This window comes from Balearica regulorum, chromosome 12 (genome assembly GCF_011004875.1).
Source record: "Balearica regulorum gibbericeps isolate bBalReg1 chromosome 12, bBalReg1.pri, whole genome shotgun sequence".
Lineage (NCBI taxonomy): Eukaryota > Metazoa > Chordata > Aves > Gruiformes > Gruidae > Balearica > Balearica regulorum.
Window position 1 is genome coordinate 20,856,667 of NC_046195.1, and position 16,345 is coordinate 20,873,011.

At 49.9% G+C, this 16,345-nt stretch overlaps 2 protein-coding genes across 6 annotated transcripts in view; one reads left to right on the forward strand and one right to left on the reverse strand.

Annotated features, from left to right (window-relative positions):
* The window catches only part of DPP8 (dipeptidyl peptidase 8), a 29,794-nt gene extending 25,629 nt beyond the window's left edge, over positions 1-4,165 (reverse strand). Inside the window, exons 1-2 of one of the 5 annotated variants that reach the window (XM_075763985.1) lie at positions 2,422-2,541; positions 75-344 (exon numbers count right to left, since the gene is read on the reverse strand). In XM_075763985.1, the coding sequence (XP_075620100.1) occupies positions 75-333 (259 nt within the window). In that variant the 5' untranslated portion in view covers positions 334-344; positions 2,422-2,541. Of the gene's footprint in view, positions 1-74; positions 345-671; positions 690-2,409; positions 2,542-3,883 lie in introns of those variants that run through there. The other 4 variants (XM_075763986.1, XM_075763984.1, XM_075763989.1 and 1 more) reach the window with 4 other exon arrangements.
* A 44-nt stretch (positions 4,166-4,209) lies between these two features.
* Positions 4,210-16,208, forward strand: HACD3 (3-hydroxyacyl-CoA dehydratase 3). Its single transcript, XM_075763993.1, has 11 exons — positions 4,210-4,383; positions 4,712-4,754; positions 6,047-6,120; positions 8,053-8,217; positions 9,608-9,659; positions 10,060-10,170; positions 10,805-10,932; positions 11,425-11,537; positions 12,075-12,181; positions 13,082-13,213; positions 14,196-16,208. Exons 1-11 carry the CDS (start codon positions 4,297-4,299, stop codon positions 14,270-14,272), a joined length of 1,089 nt encoding a protein of 362 aa, XP_075620108.1. The 5' UTR covers positions 4,210-4,296; the 3' UTR covers positions 14,273-16,208.
* The last annotated feature ends 137 nt before the right edge of the window (positions 16,209-16,345 follow it).

Sequence of the window (16,345 nt, forward strand, 5' to 3'; positions counted from 1 at the left end):
TCAAGAACAGTCAAACCCGAACAGCCTCCACAGTGACTGTTTAGTTAAGGCACAGGCTGTCGCAGCAACCTTACCCAGATAGTAGATCCTATCGGAATGAGGTCCTTCAGGATCATTTTTCTTCACAAACGTGAAGTCATGAGGGGCTTTTGCCATCATGTACCCATGATACTTCCGCGTATCTGTGAGAAGTTTCCGAAGCTGGCTCCAGGAATGTCTCTCTACATAGAAAGGTTCCAGTTTTGGCTGCTCCTCTCTCTGGACCTGCTCCTCACGGCCCACAGTTTCAAAGATTTCAAGGCCCGGCTGTTCAGTTTCCATGGCTGCTGCCATGTTGCATGTTTCTGAAAGAAGAGAATAGCAGAGGTTCAGCATTCCCTTCCAGCAGCCCAGCAAACATTCCCTTCAGATTCCCAAAATACACCACAGCACAAGCGCTATAAGAAAAACACCATTTCATGTGGGAAAAAAAAACCCACAGCAGAATGAAGAGAACTAAGAAAGATATTTCTGCTGTGGCAAACAGGCTGCCATCACTCAGCCTTTCAGAATGGGACTAAGAACTTCACAGAGCCACACAGATTTATTGTTGTTTGCTTTTGCCACCCCACCCCCCCATACCAACTACTCAGTTCATGAAGTGGATAAATCCTTCCCTGTTAAGCTCCTACCTGCTGCTTCTTGCCTGTGAACTGCATGAATATCACCTCACCACACTGGTATCAGAACAGGGGATGAGTAGGAGTGTAGTAAGATCTGGGACAACCAACTGCTTAGAAGAACCAAGATTAGTAGTTGATTTGGAACCACCAGGCCATACACAATGGGCCTAGGCACCTGCATGCCCTTAATTCTCATTATTCTCCTATAATTTCTTGGGTTTGTTTGCATCTTCTTTCAAACAAAGCTCAGAAGGGTCTAGCAACGATCATCACTATTATATCATCAGGGGACACAGTGAAAAAAAGTAGTTTCCAAATAGGCATAAGCCTTACCCTCCCAAACAGGCTGTTAATTTAGCAGATACATCTTCCTGCAGTCAGCTGAGCTTTACAAAGCAGATCTGAGCTGGAATAAACAGCCTAGATGTCTGGCAAGAGGAAACGGAGTCTTTCCACTGTAAATCCCAGATCTGAGGGCTGCTCCAAAAGGATCCAAGCTCTAAACCCCCACCACATAGTTCATTACTGGAGAGACCAAGGTGTAAGGATTGTCAATCCTCAAAAGGACAGCTTGTTTCTATATATAGAATGGAAAGGCTGCACAACTGTTCTGCACACTGCTTGGGCAGAGCTTGGTGGCCTGAGCCTAACAAAAACATTAATACAGACTAAATAAAGTATTCCCATGGAGCAAACAGGCACTAAAGAACCACCTAATCTCAAGGGATAGGCTTGGGCAGCACAGCTGCCTGAAGTAATGCTCCTGGATGGACTGGCTCTCTGTGATTCTCCAGATAGCTGAGACATCTGTCACAGTCGGGTGAAACAGAGACCACCTACACCTTGGATCAAACCCATTTTAATGCAAACTGCTAAAAGCAAAGCAGGGCAAGTCTGGATTGAAAGTTTACTTCCACCTTTGACAAGACAAACACAACAAACACGGGTCTTTCTCTCTGAGCTGTTTACAACACAAAAATACGGCACAAGTTAAACAGGAAGGAGAGTCCAAACGCATACACAGAACAGCGCTCTGCTCAGACAGCATTAGAAACTGAGAATGAGACTTCAATCCTGAATCAGAAAACTCTTATCTAATTTGCAGAATATCAACGAAGAAAAATCTCCTTTCCCCACCTACACCCAGACGCTGGTATGTCTTCACCCGACCTCCTTCTCGCACTCCCCTCCCAAGGAAAGAGACAGAAAATGAAGAGCGGTAGACTTTAACGAGCAAACAAGTGAGAACTGCCACCCGGCAAGGCGATGTTAGTCCAGGGTAACACGAGGATCTGCCTCCCAGGAGATCGCTGCGGGATCTCTACCGCAGCCACCTTCTGCCACGCGAAGCGTTTTATTTCCACCTTCCTGCACCCAACAAAGAGAGACCGCCCCATCCCTCACACCAGCCCGGGGGACCCTCCAGCACTGCAACGCCGTAGGACGCCTCGTATCCACAGGGTGCTCCGGCGGGGCACGTCAGGCCTCAGCGGGGTGAATGGCCACGGGTCTGCCCGTGCCGCCGAGGTCAGAGGAAGCAGGCAGACCCCAGAAGAGGATCTCCACCGCCGGGGGCAGCGGGCAGGCCCGGCCGGGGGCGGAAAGCCAGGCCGCCCCGGGGCAAGCCCACTCCTCCTCCTCCCACCCCACGGGATACCAGAAGCTCCCCCAGCATGGAAACGGTGGCTCCGCTCCCAGGAGGTCACCTCCCCCGGGAACCCCGGGCCCCCCAAGGGGCCTCACCCACCCCGGTACTCACGGCGCTCCGCGGCGGCGATGCTGCCGAGCCGCCCCGCCGGGCCGCTTCCGGTTCCGCCAGGAGGGGCCGCCGGGCCGCGCCAGGAGGGGCAGCGCCCCCTGCAGGAGGGGAGGAAGCGGCGCTGCCGCACTCGCCTCAGCCGCGTCGAGCACCGCGGGGTCCGGACGAGGGCGCCGCCTGCCGGCCGGGAGGACCGCGCCGCGGGGAGCCAAGGGGCGGGATGTGCAACGCTCCCCCGTGCACCGGGACACGCGTGTCACGCCGTGCGCGGGGACCCGGGACACACACTTTACCCTTTGCACACACACGCTACCCCATGCACGGGGGTCAGGTCGTGCAAACGCCCATGCACGGGGATCCTTCAGTTTCAAAATTCAGGGGGTTTCCCCCTAAAAAACTAGCACTTCCACACTGACATGCTTCCCACAGAAAAAAAAAAAAATAATAAAATTCCCAGCTGCTAATAACGCATCTTGAGCCCAGGGCAGCCACAGACTCCAGTGCAGCAAAATGGTTCTATACATTTGAATTTCCCTTTGTGAAGCAAAGCCATTTTTTGTAAAGGTAAAGTCTGTTTTGATCCACCATAAACCAGAAAAAAAATAATTTTGCTGCAGGTGCCCCCTCCTAAATGCGTGTGCAGGGAGAAGGCCCAGGTCACACACAGACCCGACGGCTGTTTTTCCCACACCAGCTGCTCAGCACCGTCTCCCACACACTGCTCCGGGGTTGTTGGCTCCTTCAGGGTACGTGGGGTTTGCGTTCCAAAATAAAGCAGCCCGGCAACTATTGCTACAGCTCGCCCATCCCTCCGCAGCGGCTTTGCGGCCCCACGGGTTTGGCAGAGGTTGGAAATCCTCTGCTCAGCACCAGGCTGAGGCCCGGAGCCGCTGTCTCTTACCGACGTGACGCAGAGATTTGCACAGAAAACCCTCTGCGGGAGCGCGAGGAACCGCCCTGAAGCTGGGAGGGAGAGGACGGGAGGATGAACTTCGCCAGCGCGATGCGGGCGGCCATGGGATGACCCATCTCTCCCTTGTAGTAGAGAGAGAGGTGACCTTGTTGAAAGCATCACCAAAATCAGCACTGCCCTTTTTTATCGTTATTAGCAGTAAGGTCTTGGGGCACATTGTAATTCCAACGTCCGAGTTTAAAGAGGCTGGGGCACATGGTCATGGGGCAGGCTACAGAAGGCGGGGGATTTTCTAAATTTTTACCAGCCCCCTTGGCTTATGGCTAAGGCGGCTCGAGCAGCTCTCCGTGCCCTTGCTGGAGGCCGCCCCTCAGGGAAGAGCAGCGGCACGGAGGGAGGAGGACGGGGGTCACCGCCACAGCAAAGCCCCTGCGGGGGCAGTGGCAGCAGGGTACGCTTGAGGGATTTGACGGCCCACGCGGTAGAAAGCTGCCGAGGGAGCCCGAGAGTCAACCGTGCCCGGAAGGCGTCCCAGTTCAGTTAAAATACCTGACGTGCTCTCTCACCGAGGTCGCTGCCATCGCGGCCAACACCGGCGGCACCTCTGAGGCGAGCGGCCGGCTGGCACGGCGACGGGAGGGCACGGGGAGGCCGCGCACGGACTGGGACACGCACACAAGGCTCCGAGGGGCCGTAAGGGGAGAGAGGGGATGCACCGGCAGACATCTGAGGCCCCGGGAGGAGCTCCGGGACGCGGCGGGGACCCAGGGAGAAGCACAGGGTCACAGGCCCCGCCGCGGCAGCCATCCCCTCTCCTTCTCCCCCCCCCCCCCCCCAGCACCGCTGTGCGCAGGCGCGGTAGGAACCGCCCACCCCCGCGAGCGCGGTGAGCGCTGTGCGCAGGCGCGGGGGAGCCTTTTTGCCGCTTAGGGTGAGCGGAGCGGCGCGCGCGCGCGCGCGCCATGGCGGGCCCCAGCTTGCGGCCGCACGTGCACTGGGCGCAGCGGCACCGCGAGCTCTACCTGCGCGTGGAGCTGAGTGACGTACAGGTAGCGGCGGGGGCGGCCCCGCCCCCTGAGGGGGGACCCACCCCCTGAGGGGTCACCCACCCCCTGAGGGGGGACCCACCCGCGGGGCCGGGCCGGGGGCACGGCGGGGGGGGGGGGCCGTCCGCGCTGCCCTGCTCCTGCTCCTGCTCCTGCTCCTGCTCCTGCTCCTGCTCCTGCTCCTGCTCCCGCTCCCGCTCCCGCTCCCGCTCCTGCTCCGCGCCGGCGGGGTGTGCTGAGTGGGCGTGGGGCCGGGAGCGGTGCGGGAGGCTTAACGGTACCGGCGAGGCCCCGCGTTTCACGGTGCCTAACGCTTCTTCTCTTTCTGCAGAACCCGGACATCGCCATCACCGACAACGTGCTGCATTTCAGAGGTAGGGGCTCCGTCCCTCGGCGGCGGGGGGGGGGGGGCTGCTGCTCCCCGAGCCTGGCCCGCCCGGGTGTGCGGGAGTCCCGGGAGCAGAGCCCCGGGGTGTCCCCGCTGCCCCCCCGTGTCCCCGCTGCCCCCCGTGTCCCCGCAGCCCCCCATGTCCCCTCTGCCCCCCCGGTGTCCCCGCTGCCCCCCCGTGTCCCCGCTGCCCCCCGCAGCCCCCCGTGTCCCCGCAGCCCCCGGTGTCCCCGGTCCCGTGCAGGGTGCCGGGCGCGTAGGTGCCACGCACCCATCTACAAATGGTTGTATTGCAGCGCTAGTAACGATAGCGGGTTGTATCTTATCTGCTAAACCCTCCCCGCAACCTCCCCGTATTTAAATATCAGCGAAATTTCCATACGGCTTTGCTATCCTGTGTCAACCCCGGAGATAACCGGCCCCAATTTTCCCTTTCACAAAGACCTGGTTTGTAACCGTTATCAAAGCTCCGCATCGGAGCTAGCGCTCGATTTGAAAGGTAAAGCAGATCTTTTCCTAAAAGGTGGGTTCGTTTCAGCTGAGCAGCTGCACCTTGCAGCACCGCGGAGCTTGTGCTGGTTGGCTTGTCCGGGCAGCGTTGAGGAGATGCTGTAGCTGATTTTATTTGGATTTTCTCATTTCTTTGGTGGTTTTCTTTAAGATGGGTTGTGTAGGAAACGCTGCCTCCCTGCTGAACCGCAGCCGGGGCCATTTGATCGGGTGTTGTTGCACATCGCGTTCGCTTCGGGATCAATTTACGGTCTGGAAAGGTGGAAATTAAACTCGGCATGCCGGTTTTCGGAGCCTTTCCAGGGACAAAACCCACCTTTGCGGGAGATGAGAGATGAACGCGCCCTCTGGCCGCAGGGAGGGGGCTCCCCACGTCGAGCTGCTGTGGACCCACCAGAGACCGGCCTCCTCGGGTGCTGCTGGTGCGGAGGCTGGATCCCCCAAAGCCCGTCCGGCACAGGGGATTTCCAATCGGATTCAAGCTAGCCGCGAGCAACCTGTTGGGCCCCTCTTTTTTGGAAGCTCACGCGTTGCCTTCCTGCAAGCGAGGGCCCTTTTCCAGCGCTACGCAGAGTCACAGCAGCTTTAGCTGCTGACACCAGCGACTGCACTTTCAAGCAATATTTTGGGCTGTTTTGTGTCTTCCCTGTTACTGTGTGGTTTCCTCTTGCCTCCCAGCAAGACAGGGGGAAGCACCGTAAATAACTGCTGAATATTTCTCTGTATAAAGCGTCCTTTGCACACTGACAGTTAATTCTTGTCTTTTAGCTCAGGGTCATGGTGCCAAAGGTGACAACATCTACGAATTTCAGATCGAGTTCCTAGAACCGGTTGAGCCTAAAGTAGGTATTTTTTACTTTTCAAAGTAAAGTTCACAATACGCCGTTCAAATTTTCCTGGTGATTCTGTAACTGCTGCAAACTAAAAGCCGTCGGACCTCAGCCACCATCCTGCTGTCATGCAAATCACCTCACTGGACCCAGTGTTTGCGTGGGTCAGCTTTAATAGAAACAGGGCTTTACGTGTATCAGCTGGTAAATAGTAGTTGTAAAGTTTTTAAAGGATTTAAAGCAGCAAAATAATGGGAGAATCTGGCAACCCGTTGTCTGATGCAACCCAACCTTGACTGGAGAGCAGGGGAACGCCGTGCTGCAAAGTATCAGTGTGCTGTTTCCTGGCTCCTTTTGCGTCCCAACGTAAAAAAAAAAAGAAAAAAGAAAAAAAGATGAGAACTGGTGCTTCTGGCTCGTGCAGATTTCTTAGGTTTCCAGTGCAGATAACCCTGTGGCTTCTGTTGCAAAATCTTTTCTTAATCGCTGTTGTAGTCCGATAGGAGAGACCTTGGCTGGAAGAGCAGCCCCTCCGTGTTTCTTTGCGGGAGGCTGTGCAGTCTGTCTGCTCTTCTCAAAGCTGTCGGGGGGCACAGGAAAACTCTGGGCTCGGGTTCGTGCTGCTTGTCGCTGGCTGCCTGTCGGGGCTAGCTGCAGCCAGCCTGCGAGCCGCCGTTCAGCTCTGCTGCTTCCGCAAGGGAGGGGAGCGCCGGAGGGTGAATTTCGAGGGTCTGTTAGCAGGCAGGTTTCTTGTGTGGCTCCTACCAGGTACTGAGCGGCAGACAATTAACGTCTCTTGGTACCAGTTTGTCATCGGTCCCGTAAAGCGGCAGCTGCCTGTGTGGGGAGAAGAGCCCACCGCTGCCCGTGTGTGTCCCCTGCGGTGGCAGAGACGGGCTGTGCGGGCGGCCAGGCCTGGAAGGCAAGCCCTCGCCTCTGCAGGGCAACCTCCTGCCAGAAGTCTGGTCACTCTGAGTCACCGTGGAGGAGCTGGAGGAGAGTCAGCTCTCAGAAATCTGTCTGACTTACAGATGGTCAGGACTAGGAAGTTCTGCAGTCCGGCGTTCTCTCTTTTAGCTTTGATGTGCACCATGAGTGTCTCTTGCTGGCTGGTCACCAGTGAGAGATGGAGCCTCTGACAGGCAAGGACCAGCCGTCGGTAGCTGTGAATTACAGCTACGGCCTTCAGATGTCCTAGGAGCATCCAGACGGCCTTGACAGAGCGGTGCCGGTGTAACGGCCGCAGTTAAGAGCGAGGTTTGTGGCTCTTCTGCATCAGTTTCGGCTGGTTTGAGAGGCAGTCCCGTGCAGAGCACCCTGGCGTAGGCATGAGGTGCGGAGGGATGCCATGGTGGCAGCAAGGGTGGGCACCCAAGGTGACAGTGCTGTGGGCTGTAAGGATGGAGAGGTTCTGGGCTGCCGTTACGCAGAGTGTGGCCGTGGCAGAGAGGCCTCGTGGGGTGGCAGTGACCATGCTGCCGGGTCTGTCCGCTCACCGTCATCTGGGTGTTTCCGAAGGCAGTTAGCTCTTCCCCTCGCTGCAGCAGATGTCACACGGGTTGTCCTGTTCTGGACACGTACCTGTGGCTGATGGTAGTGTTATTTTTACCACTGACCAGAGGAAGTGGGTGGCTCACAGTACTAAAGGCGAGAAGATCTGAAGCCAAGATCATGGGTTCTGCCTGGGCAGGCTAGCGCTAGGGTCTGTCCTAGCTCTTTGTGGTGGGACACAACGGTGCTGTGCAGTACGAGCGGGCTTTCAAGCTCCTTACCAAGTCCTACAGCTGTCATAGTTGCCATCTTCAACTGGCAGCAGAGAGATGCTTGTGCTGCAGCAGTCCATGTCATCCCTGCCTCCTTGAGAAGGAGAGCCTGGGTATCCGCTCGGTCTCAGAGCTTGTTTCTCAGGACTTTTGCTGATGTACGCTCCTTGTCTGCCCTCAGCCTGTCTGCAGGGTGACTCAAAGGCAGCTGAACATCACCGTCCAGAAAAAAGAGAGTAACTGGTGGGAGAGACTCACCAAGCAAGAGAAGCGCCCGCTCTTCCTCACTCCTGACTTTGACCGCTGGTTAGATGAATCAGACGCTGAAATGGAACTGAAGGAGAAGGTCAGTCCCGTGGGCACGCGTGGCTTGTGCTGCCGACTGCAAAGCAAGGGTAGCTGTTCCCCTGCACACGAGCTTGTGTTCTTCGTTTACCTGGAGTTGCCTGGCATGCTGATTGTTGCTGCTATTTCATACGGATCCCATGTAGAATTGGTTAAACGGCTCACATTGTAAGCAGGAATTCAGAAATCATAGAATGGTTTGGGTTGGAAGGGACCTCACAGCCCATCCAGTCCCACCCCCTGCCATGGGCAGGGACACCCTCCACTAGCCCAGGTTGCCCAAAGCCCCATCCAGCCTGGCCTTGAACACTGCCAGGGAGCCAGGGGCAGCCACAGCTTCTCTGGGCAACCTGTGCCAGGGCCTCACCACTCTAACAGTAAAGAATTTCTGTCTCACATCTAATCTAAATCAAACCTCCTCCAGCTTAAACCCATTGCCCCCTTGTCCTGTCACTACACTCCCTGATAAACAGTCCCTCTCCATCTTTCCTGTGGCCCCTTCAGGCACTCGTAAGCCACAGTTAGATCTCCCTGGAGCCTTCTTTTCTCCAGGCTGAACAATCCCAACCCTCTCAGCCTGTCTTCACAGGAGAGGTGCTCCAGCCCTCTGGCACGCTTCTGGCTAGAAAGAGCAGCAGGGCGAATCTGAATGGGTGGCTGTGTGCTGGCTCAGCGCTGGGCAGGGTCTGCAGCCAAAGGCTTGCACCCCTGTGTCCTGATCCGTACGAAGGTTGAATCAATGTGCCATACAGAGCCCAGAGACGCTGGTCCCGGGATTCCCAAGGCTCTTTCCTGAGCCACGGGGCTGGCCCCGGCGGTGCCTTCCCACCATCTGGTGAGCTCGAGCAGCTTACTGCAGCGGGGAGGTGCAACACCATCTTGGAAGAGACTTGAAGAGACCATGTTTCTGCAAATCTGTTTTCCAACAAACGCTGCCCTGTTCCCCTCCACAGCCCTTGAGCTTAGCACGGAGGAGAAAGGGCCGCCGCAATGCCAGGAGCCAGAAAGCGGCGGTGAAGGGCAGGCAAAGAGCCCGGGCGGGATGTTCTCAGTTCCCTTCAGGTCACTGGTGGGTCATGGAACGTTTTAAGGAACAGCTCTAAGAAACAATAATAACTGAGAATTAATACCGAAAACAGCAGGCTTTTTCAGCAAAAGCATCTAATTACTAGAATAAAATCCATAGCGAAGGCAGGGTAACTAGTTAACACCCTCTAGCTTTTACTGTACCATAATTTCTGGATGTGCTGGTTTATGGAGGTGAAAATGTAAACCCTCTAGCACCTGGCTGCTTAGCTGAGTTTTAAACCCGCTAGCTTTCCAGTAGTATAGTTAACAAATCACTTGCTAATTACAGTAACAGTCTTTAAAACTTTATCCTTCATCTTAAGGAAGAAGAAAAGATTAACAAAATGAAAATAGAATCCAGAGTCCCAAAAGACCGTAAGTAACCGTACGTTTTTAGTGTGTAAGGTGGGGTTCAGAAAGCTGCTGTTGCTCTTAAATGCAAATCTCAACTCTTACGGAGTAATTTTGACTGGCTCGGTTGCATCTTTTGACATGCTCGGATGTTTGTATTGTGAGCTGTTTAGAAATGTAATAAAAACAGACTGCAGTTTCCAAGGAATTTAGAAACACCTGACTAGCAAGAGTTGAGTTCTAGCAGATGATGGTAAAGGCAGGCAGAGCCCACAGTGCTCACAGCAATCTTTTTATCGCAATCAATAGCTTCCCTTTTTCTTGTGAGCTTCAGTCTCGTAAGAAGCCTGGTTTGCAGCTGTACTCTCCACGGAAGCGTTACCATTGTACTCTGCTCACTTGATGTGTTTATTATTGGTTTTAGCTTTCAAACACCTGAAGAAGGGATACTTAATCATGTATAATCTTGTACAGTTTTTGGGATTCTCTTGGATTTTTGTGAACATGACAGTACGACTGTTCATCTTAGGCAAAGGCAAGTAATAAGCGTTATTTTATTTACATTGCGGGGGTTTAGTTTGGGGTTTTAGTGTTGTTTTTAATACTTCCTAAATAGTGAAATTTAAAGGAAGACATATTTGGGAAACAAACCCATAAACACATCACCAAAGCGCACAGCAAAAGCCTCTCAAAAGCCATCACAGTGTCAAGGAGAGGAAAATACCGTCCTCTTGGGAACCGCAACTGCGTATTCTGGTGAATGACACTTGTACCCTGCCAAGATTACTTCTGAAGAGACCAGTTGGAGCAAAATGTCTCGCTCACTGTAATGTTAAGTATTTTTGAAAATGAGGTGGGCAGAATAGTTTGGTTTTGAAGCAAGAATGAGTCACTGTATTGAGATACAGCGCTATCGCTTTTTTTTTTTTGGTAAAGTAATTACCAAAATAGCTTTTGATCCCTCTGTGTGTGAAACGGGGCGCTCGAGCACCGATCCTGCCCTAACCGTGGTGACTTCAAGGTAAGGCCTATAAAGAAGTTATATAATTACGCATAATGTTTTTTTGAAATACAACTAGAATCCCGTTACCAAAAGCTATGCCGCCGCGCCGGCTTCCTGAACGTGGAAATTCATTTGTTCTCTAAAAATGGTTTCCTGTGTTTTACAGATTCCTTCTATGACACATTTCACACTATTGCTGACATGATGTATTTCTGTCAGACCCTGGCAGTGATGGAGATCATGAATTCACTAATAGGACTAGTCAGATCACCGCTGATACCTGCTGTAGTGCAGGTAATATTTTAAGATTCTTCTCCTTGCTCCCCCCGTCTTTAAAGTAAATATTTTACACAAGCGTTGAGGCTCTGCTAAGATAATTGATACAACTTCAGTGGCACTGGATTAGGGAATACGTTATTCCGAAGGCAGGAATTTGGGTTTCCCAGCCTTAGCTGTGTCTCCTTCCATCACCTAGGTAAGATACTTCACAACAGCAAAAGCAAGAAGTGGATGATGAAAAGTACACGATGTTAATTTGGTTCCAGTGCCCTTTTTATCCAGGTTGTGGTGGTTGGACATAAAAATGAGGATAGATAATTAGGTCCCTCGGATTGCACCTAAACACAGAGCAAAGTGCCCGCGGGTCGCAGCTCGGCTGCGGTGAGTGTGTGCTCGGCGTGTGTTTCAGGCATGAGGAGTAGATATCCTGCGGGTTTGCAACAGTGAGGACTGGCTCCTTCTTTTAATGAAGAGTGTGACCGTTCCTTAATTTGTTTCCTTAAACAGATATTTGGAAGAAACTTTATTTTATTTGTTGTCCTCGGAAGCTTAGAGGAAATGCAGAGCAAACCTGTGGTGTTCTTCGTATTTTATTTCTGGAGTATCATTGAGCTATTCAGGTTTGTGGGATTAGTCTTCTAGCAGGTGTGTACAGAATAACGCGGTTGTTCCCAAGAACTCGTTAAAGAAGACTTTGATCTTTGTACCTTTTGGAAGAGCGGCTGTAGCGTCCCAGCGGGTAAAATCTCCTCCAGTCCCAGACTATCGCAGCCTTCCCAGGTCGCTCCATCTGCCAAAAGCTGGACAAGGCTGGAGTCTGAAAATAATACTGCCCTGCACCTGGGGAAACCTTTTGCTTTGGATTTCCATTAAGTGAGCTGCACTATGCTGTTTCTCTTTCAAAAGAAGTATTTTGAAAGGTTTATTAAGCAAGCCAGGTAGTTGCATTCATCCATATGATCAGAATAGCATTAGTGCTGTAAACAGCCAAATAAAGGTGTGTCCATCCTGATCCGTAGGGAACAAGTTTTGAATATTCTTGTGTCGTTTGGGAATTACGTTGACTATTCCATACAGCAGATATATGCAAGACTAATTCTAGTAGCAGCTTCCATTTTAAATAGCGTCTGTTTCTTCTCACACTGAACTGGTTTTAGGTATCCATATTATATGCTTTCATGCATCGGTATTGAATGGAAACCACTAACCTGGCTCCGTTACACTGCCTGGATCCCTCTCTACCCTTTAGGAGGTTTGGCAGAAGGTATGTCCAAAAAAGACAGTTTAATAAACAACAAACTAAATTTTTGATTCGGCTGCTGGACTAAAAAATAATAGAACAACAGATAAATAGATGTTTGCTTTGAGCTGAACCAAATGTAAGCATTTTTGTCTTTCTTACCAAATCAAGTATTTTTTTCAATTTGACGTGAAGTCTTCCCTTTGGCCACTGGAGAGGAAAGTAAAGGCAACAGAAGGTTACGTGAACAAATTGACCAAGAGCACACCGCGGTCCGTGTGAGCGGCACGGGACGATGATCCTTACGTCCCCCTGTATTTGCTTTTGTCTGCTAGATCCTACTTGGTCAGCCTAGCTTGGGTTTACACCAGCTCTCAGATCTTGATGTTACCTTGTAAATCATTGCACGGGACAGGCAGAGGCCGATTCTGCGTCTGAAAGCAGCACAGCCTGTTCGGAGACAGGCACCGTGCTTCCCAGATAGGGCTCTGCTCCCTTGCTGCTTTGAAGTCTTCTGTCTTAACAGATCTGGATTATTTTAAATTTTTATCTATTTAAGAAGCATATCACTGCTCAGCATCTAGCTGTAAGGAACGTGGTGCAATCGTACCTGTCAGAACCTGTTTCTGTGAGCCAGGAGTAGGCTTGGGCTTTGCCCAACTCCGAGCGCAGGAATGACGATGCCTGTTGTGTTGCTGCGCGTATTTCTGCATGGGAAATACAGCTGGCGGGGGCTCTGCAGGCTACAGTTGTGTACGAGAACAGTGTGTCTGCTTTCCATCATACTGCATGTTTACAAAAAAAATAAAAAGCTTTAAAACTGGTATAATTAGAGAGAGCAAATAAGAAGGGAATATCCTGAAAATGTTGGTGTGGGGCAATTGTATATTTAATCTGTTTGATAATGTGGCCTTCTGCTTTCAGCCGTCTGTATCGTTCAATCCATTCCAATCTTCAGTGAAACAGGGAAATTTAGCCTGGGATTGCCAAATCCACTGAACGTCACAATTCAGTTTTCATTTTTGCTTCAAATATACCTTATAGCCTTGTTTTTAGGTAAGATACTTCATTGTATTTCTCGCTATTGATATAAAAAGGCCAGTTTCCTCTGAATAAGAATATTGTTTGAAGAAAATTAAATTCCTGCTTCTTGGGGATCGTGGCAACACAAAATTGCTTGAGGTCAAGCATTAGCCTTGTTGCTTGTTTATGTAAATTTGTCGGAGATGGAGGGGAACACACCTACAACTAGCACTGGTTAGCCCCCTGAGGAGGAGACCTTGGTAACGAGTTGGCATTATCTAATGATCACTCAGGTTAAAAGAATAATTTTTACATCTATTTATAACTTCAGTGTACTTAATTTCACCTTTTACGTAGCATTTGGGCTTTGGAATGATATAGTGGAAATCTAAACATAATTCCAGATTAAAGCAATGTTTAACTAAACTGCATTATAATCACTAATGCAACATGAAGTCATATTTATCCAGGAAGCAATATAGAAAGTTCTTTAATTAGTAGTGTATTTAAAGAAGAATGTTGCTTGATACCTATTTGGTTTCTGCTGTTACGTATTTAAACATAAGTTAACTTTGTAGTATGCACGCCCTGTATGTCTGGGTATGCGGAACTAAGTAGAACCTAACCTGGAGTTTTAAATTGAATCTCACTAGATTTCTCCCTTTCCCTGACATTGCTTAAAAGAATACCTTTAATCGAGTGTCACTCTGAAATACCTGTTTGATCCTTCCCCAGCTCTGCACAGCCGGTGTTGTAACTCTTTAAAAGTGACAGACCAACTTTCTGAGCAACTCCTGCCTCACCAGCAAGAAAAAATTTGCATTATCTTTCAGTGCTATGCACACCCTTAAACCATCGCGCTTTTTTTTGTGTGCTGGTTTGGTTGGTTGGGTTTTGGTTTGTTTTTTGGGTGTTTTGTTTTGGTTTTGTTGTTGTTTTTTTTTTTAATTTGGGATGGCTGTCTAGTGTTAAAAAGATGCAATAATGTCCTACCTAAACACTGCTTTTTTTTCAGGGGTATTTGTAAACTTCCGTCATCTCTACAAGCAAAGGAAACACCACCTTGGACCAAAGAAGAGAAAGATGAAGTAAAGGAGGACTGCAATGCTTTCTTACCTAACTTATCTCAATGACAAGATAAGCCTCTAATTCTTATGGTTTTACCCACTGTAATGTAAAGAATTTTGTAAAATTAAATGATCACGCTAGATTTCATGATTTCATAGTGAATTCAGATAACATTCCCATATACCGTATTTTGTTCCCTTTCAATCATGTGTGCATGGCATTTACAATTGAACATTTAAACTTGTATCCTGTCAACTACCATATTAGAAAGAAATCCTATTATCTGCATATAATATGCTTATAAACAGTGGAGCAGCACTAAATAGAAATAATGTTTATCTTTTAATTGGGTATTTGCTCTTTCAATATTGCATGCAGATAGGGCTTCTGATGCGGGGATATACTGTTAGCTGGCCCGTGCTGTTCCTAGGGTGCATCCCGATGGCAGGAGGAGCAGTCCAAGACCGCTGTGAACAGTTTTTGGGCATTTATTAACAGTTGGGGTAATCTTGCTCAGCACATACCCCCTTTTCTGCAGCAGAATTAAAACTGGGAGTTGCTAATGTCGATTTAAATGCTACCAACTTAGTCTGGCTGTAGTTTAGCCTTAACAGAATAGGAGCGCTGCGTGGATCCTAGCATTCCTGTAGCCACACATCCTTATCCAGTCACTGGGGAAAGGAAGCTGTCGCTATGACAAGGTCAGAAATGCTTTCCTGGTTGGTAATGCAAGCACTGAAACGTAACAAAATAAGGAAACGTAGGTACCAGCTTTCTCCTAGCATGCAAACAAACCCCAGCAGAACTCCATCCCACCCATGCAATGGGAAAATGTGGAATTGTTGTGGGAGACCGGGCTCCTCTGATCGTTCCTGGCCAGGCTGTAACTGCTGTACCTACAGCCTTCAGAAAGGCAGCAAAGATTGCTTTTCTATTTAAACTCAGGGCTGCAGCTGAGCAGGTGGTGTATGTGCTGTTGCCTGGCCCTGGGGGGATGGAGTAGTGGGTCAAATAAACCATGTATTATTTTGATAGCGTGTATCAAATCTCAGGGAGATCGCTTTCCTCCATGGTTGCTTTAAACAGCAGCAGCAACAAAAAGGAGAAGCTCCCCTCCACATTCCAGGTCATTTACTTTCTCACCTGGAAACCTGTGTTTCAGTTGACTTAATTCTAGCATGCCCTCCACACCTAGCCTCCCGTTGTTCATTCCAGACACCTCTGGCCTCCTTAATCCAGTTTAGAAAACGTAAAAGTTTGCCCTAAACTGTGTTGTGGTTATGAACAGGCTGCTTCCCAGTAACTGCCGCTGCTCCCAGGGCAATGCAGAGCAATGCCAGCAATCCAGAACAGGCACCAAAATTGAGATTAGCTTAGTGCCGAGTTACTATTAATCTTTTTCTACTGTAAAACAGTATAAATCCTCTAGAAAATTATTTTCTATATTAAAGGTAACAAACAGTTTATTGTTTGTGATATGGACCCAGTGATTGTTACTGTAAAGGGAAGGCAATAATAGTGTTATGAGGAGATTTTTAACAAAGAACTGGTGCAAGCTCCACGCTGCGTTTCACAACCTGTGTCCTGGCAGCAGGAGGCATGATGTAACGTCTCTTTTGGGATACTTGAGGCTCCCACTCAATGGAGAGAGCAGCTTACTTTACTCAGGACAGTCGAGCATTATTTACACACTTGATATTTCACTATAGCACACACTGTACCTATGTTTGAAGTATGTCAAAGGATTGAATTAGCTGAGTAATAGAACAGCAAGGATCACTTTTATACTTTAATTTCTCCACTGGGCATTTAAACTTCTGTTATGAAATCCGTATGTATTCATACATGGTATTTCTCTGTGAAATTGTGGTACCTAGTGCAAGCTGTCATGGATCTTACACTACTGAATTTTAGTCCTTCAGAAAGAATGTATTTCTATTAATAAAGATTTACAACCAAATTTTGCTTTAGTTCAGTTGTTTGTTCTTTCCCTGAATGCGAGAAGTATAATTTATTACTTAACTAGCGATAAACATCTGAGCCTTCACCAGGTCATTGTTTTAGGCCGCACAGCCTAGTTGCTATGAAAATGGAACA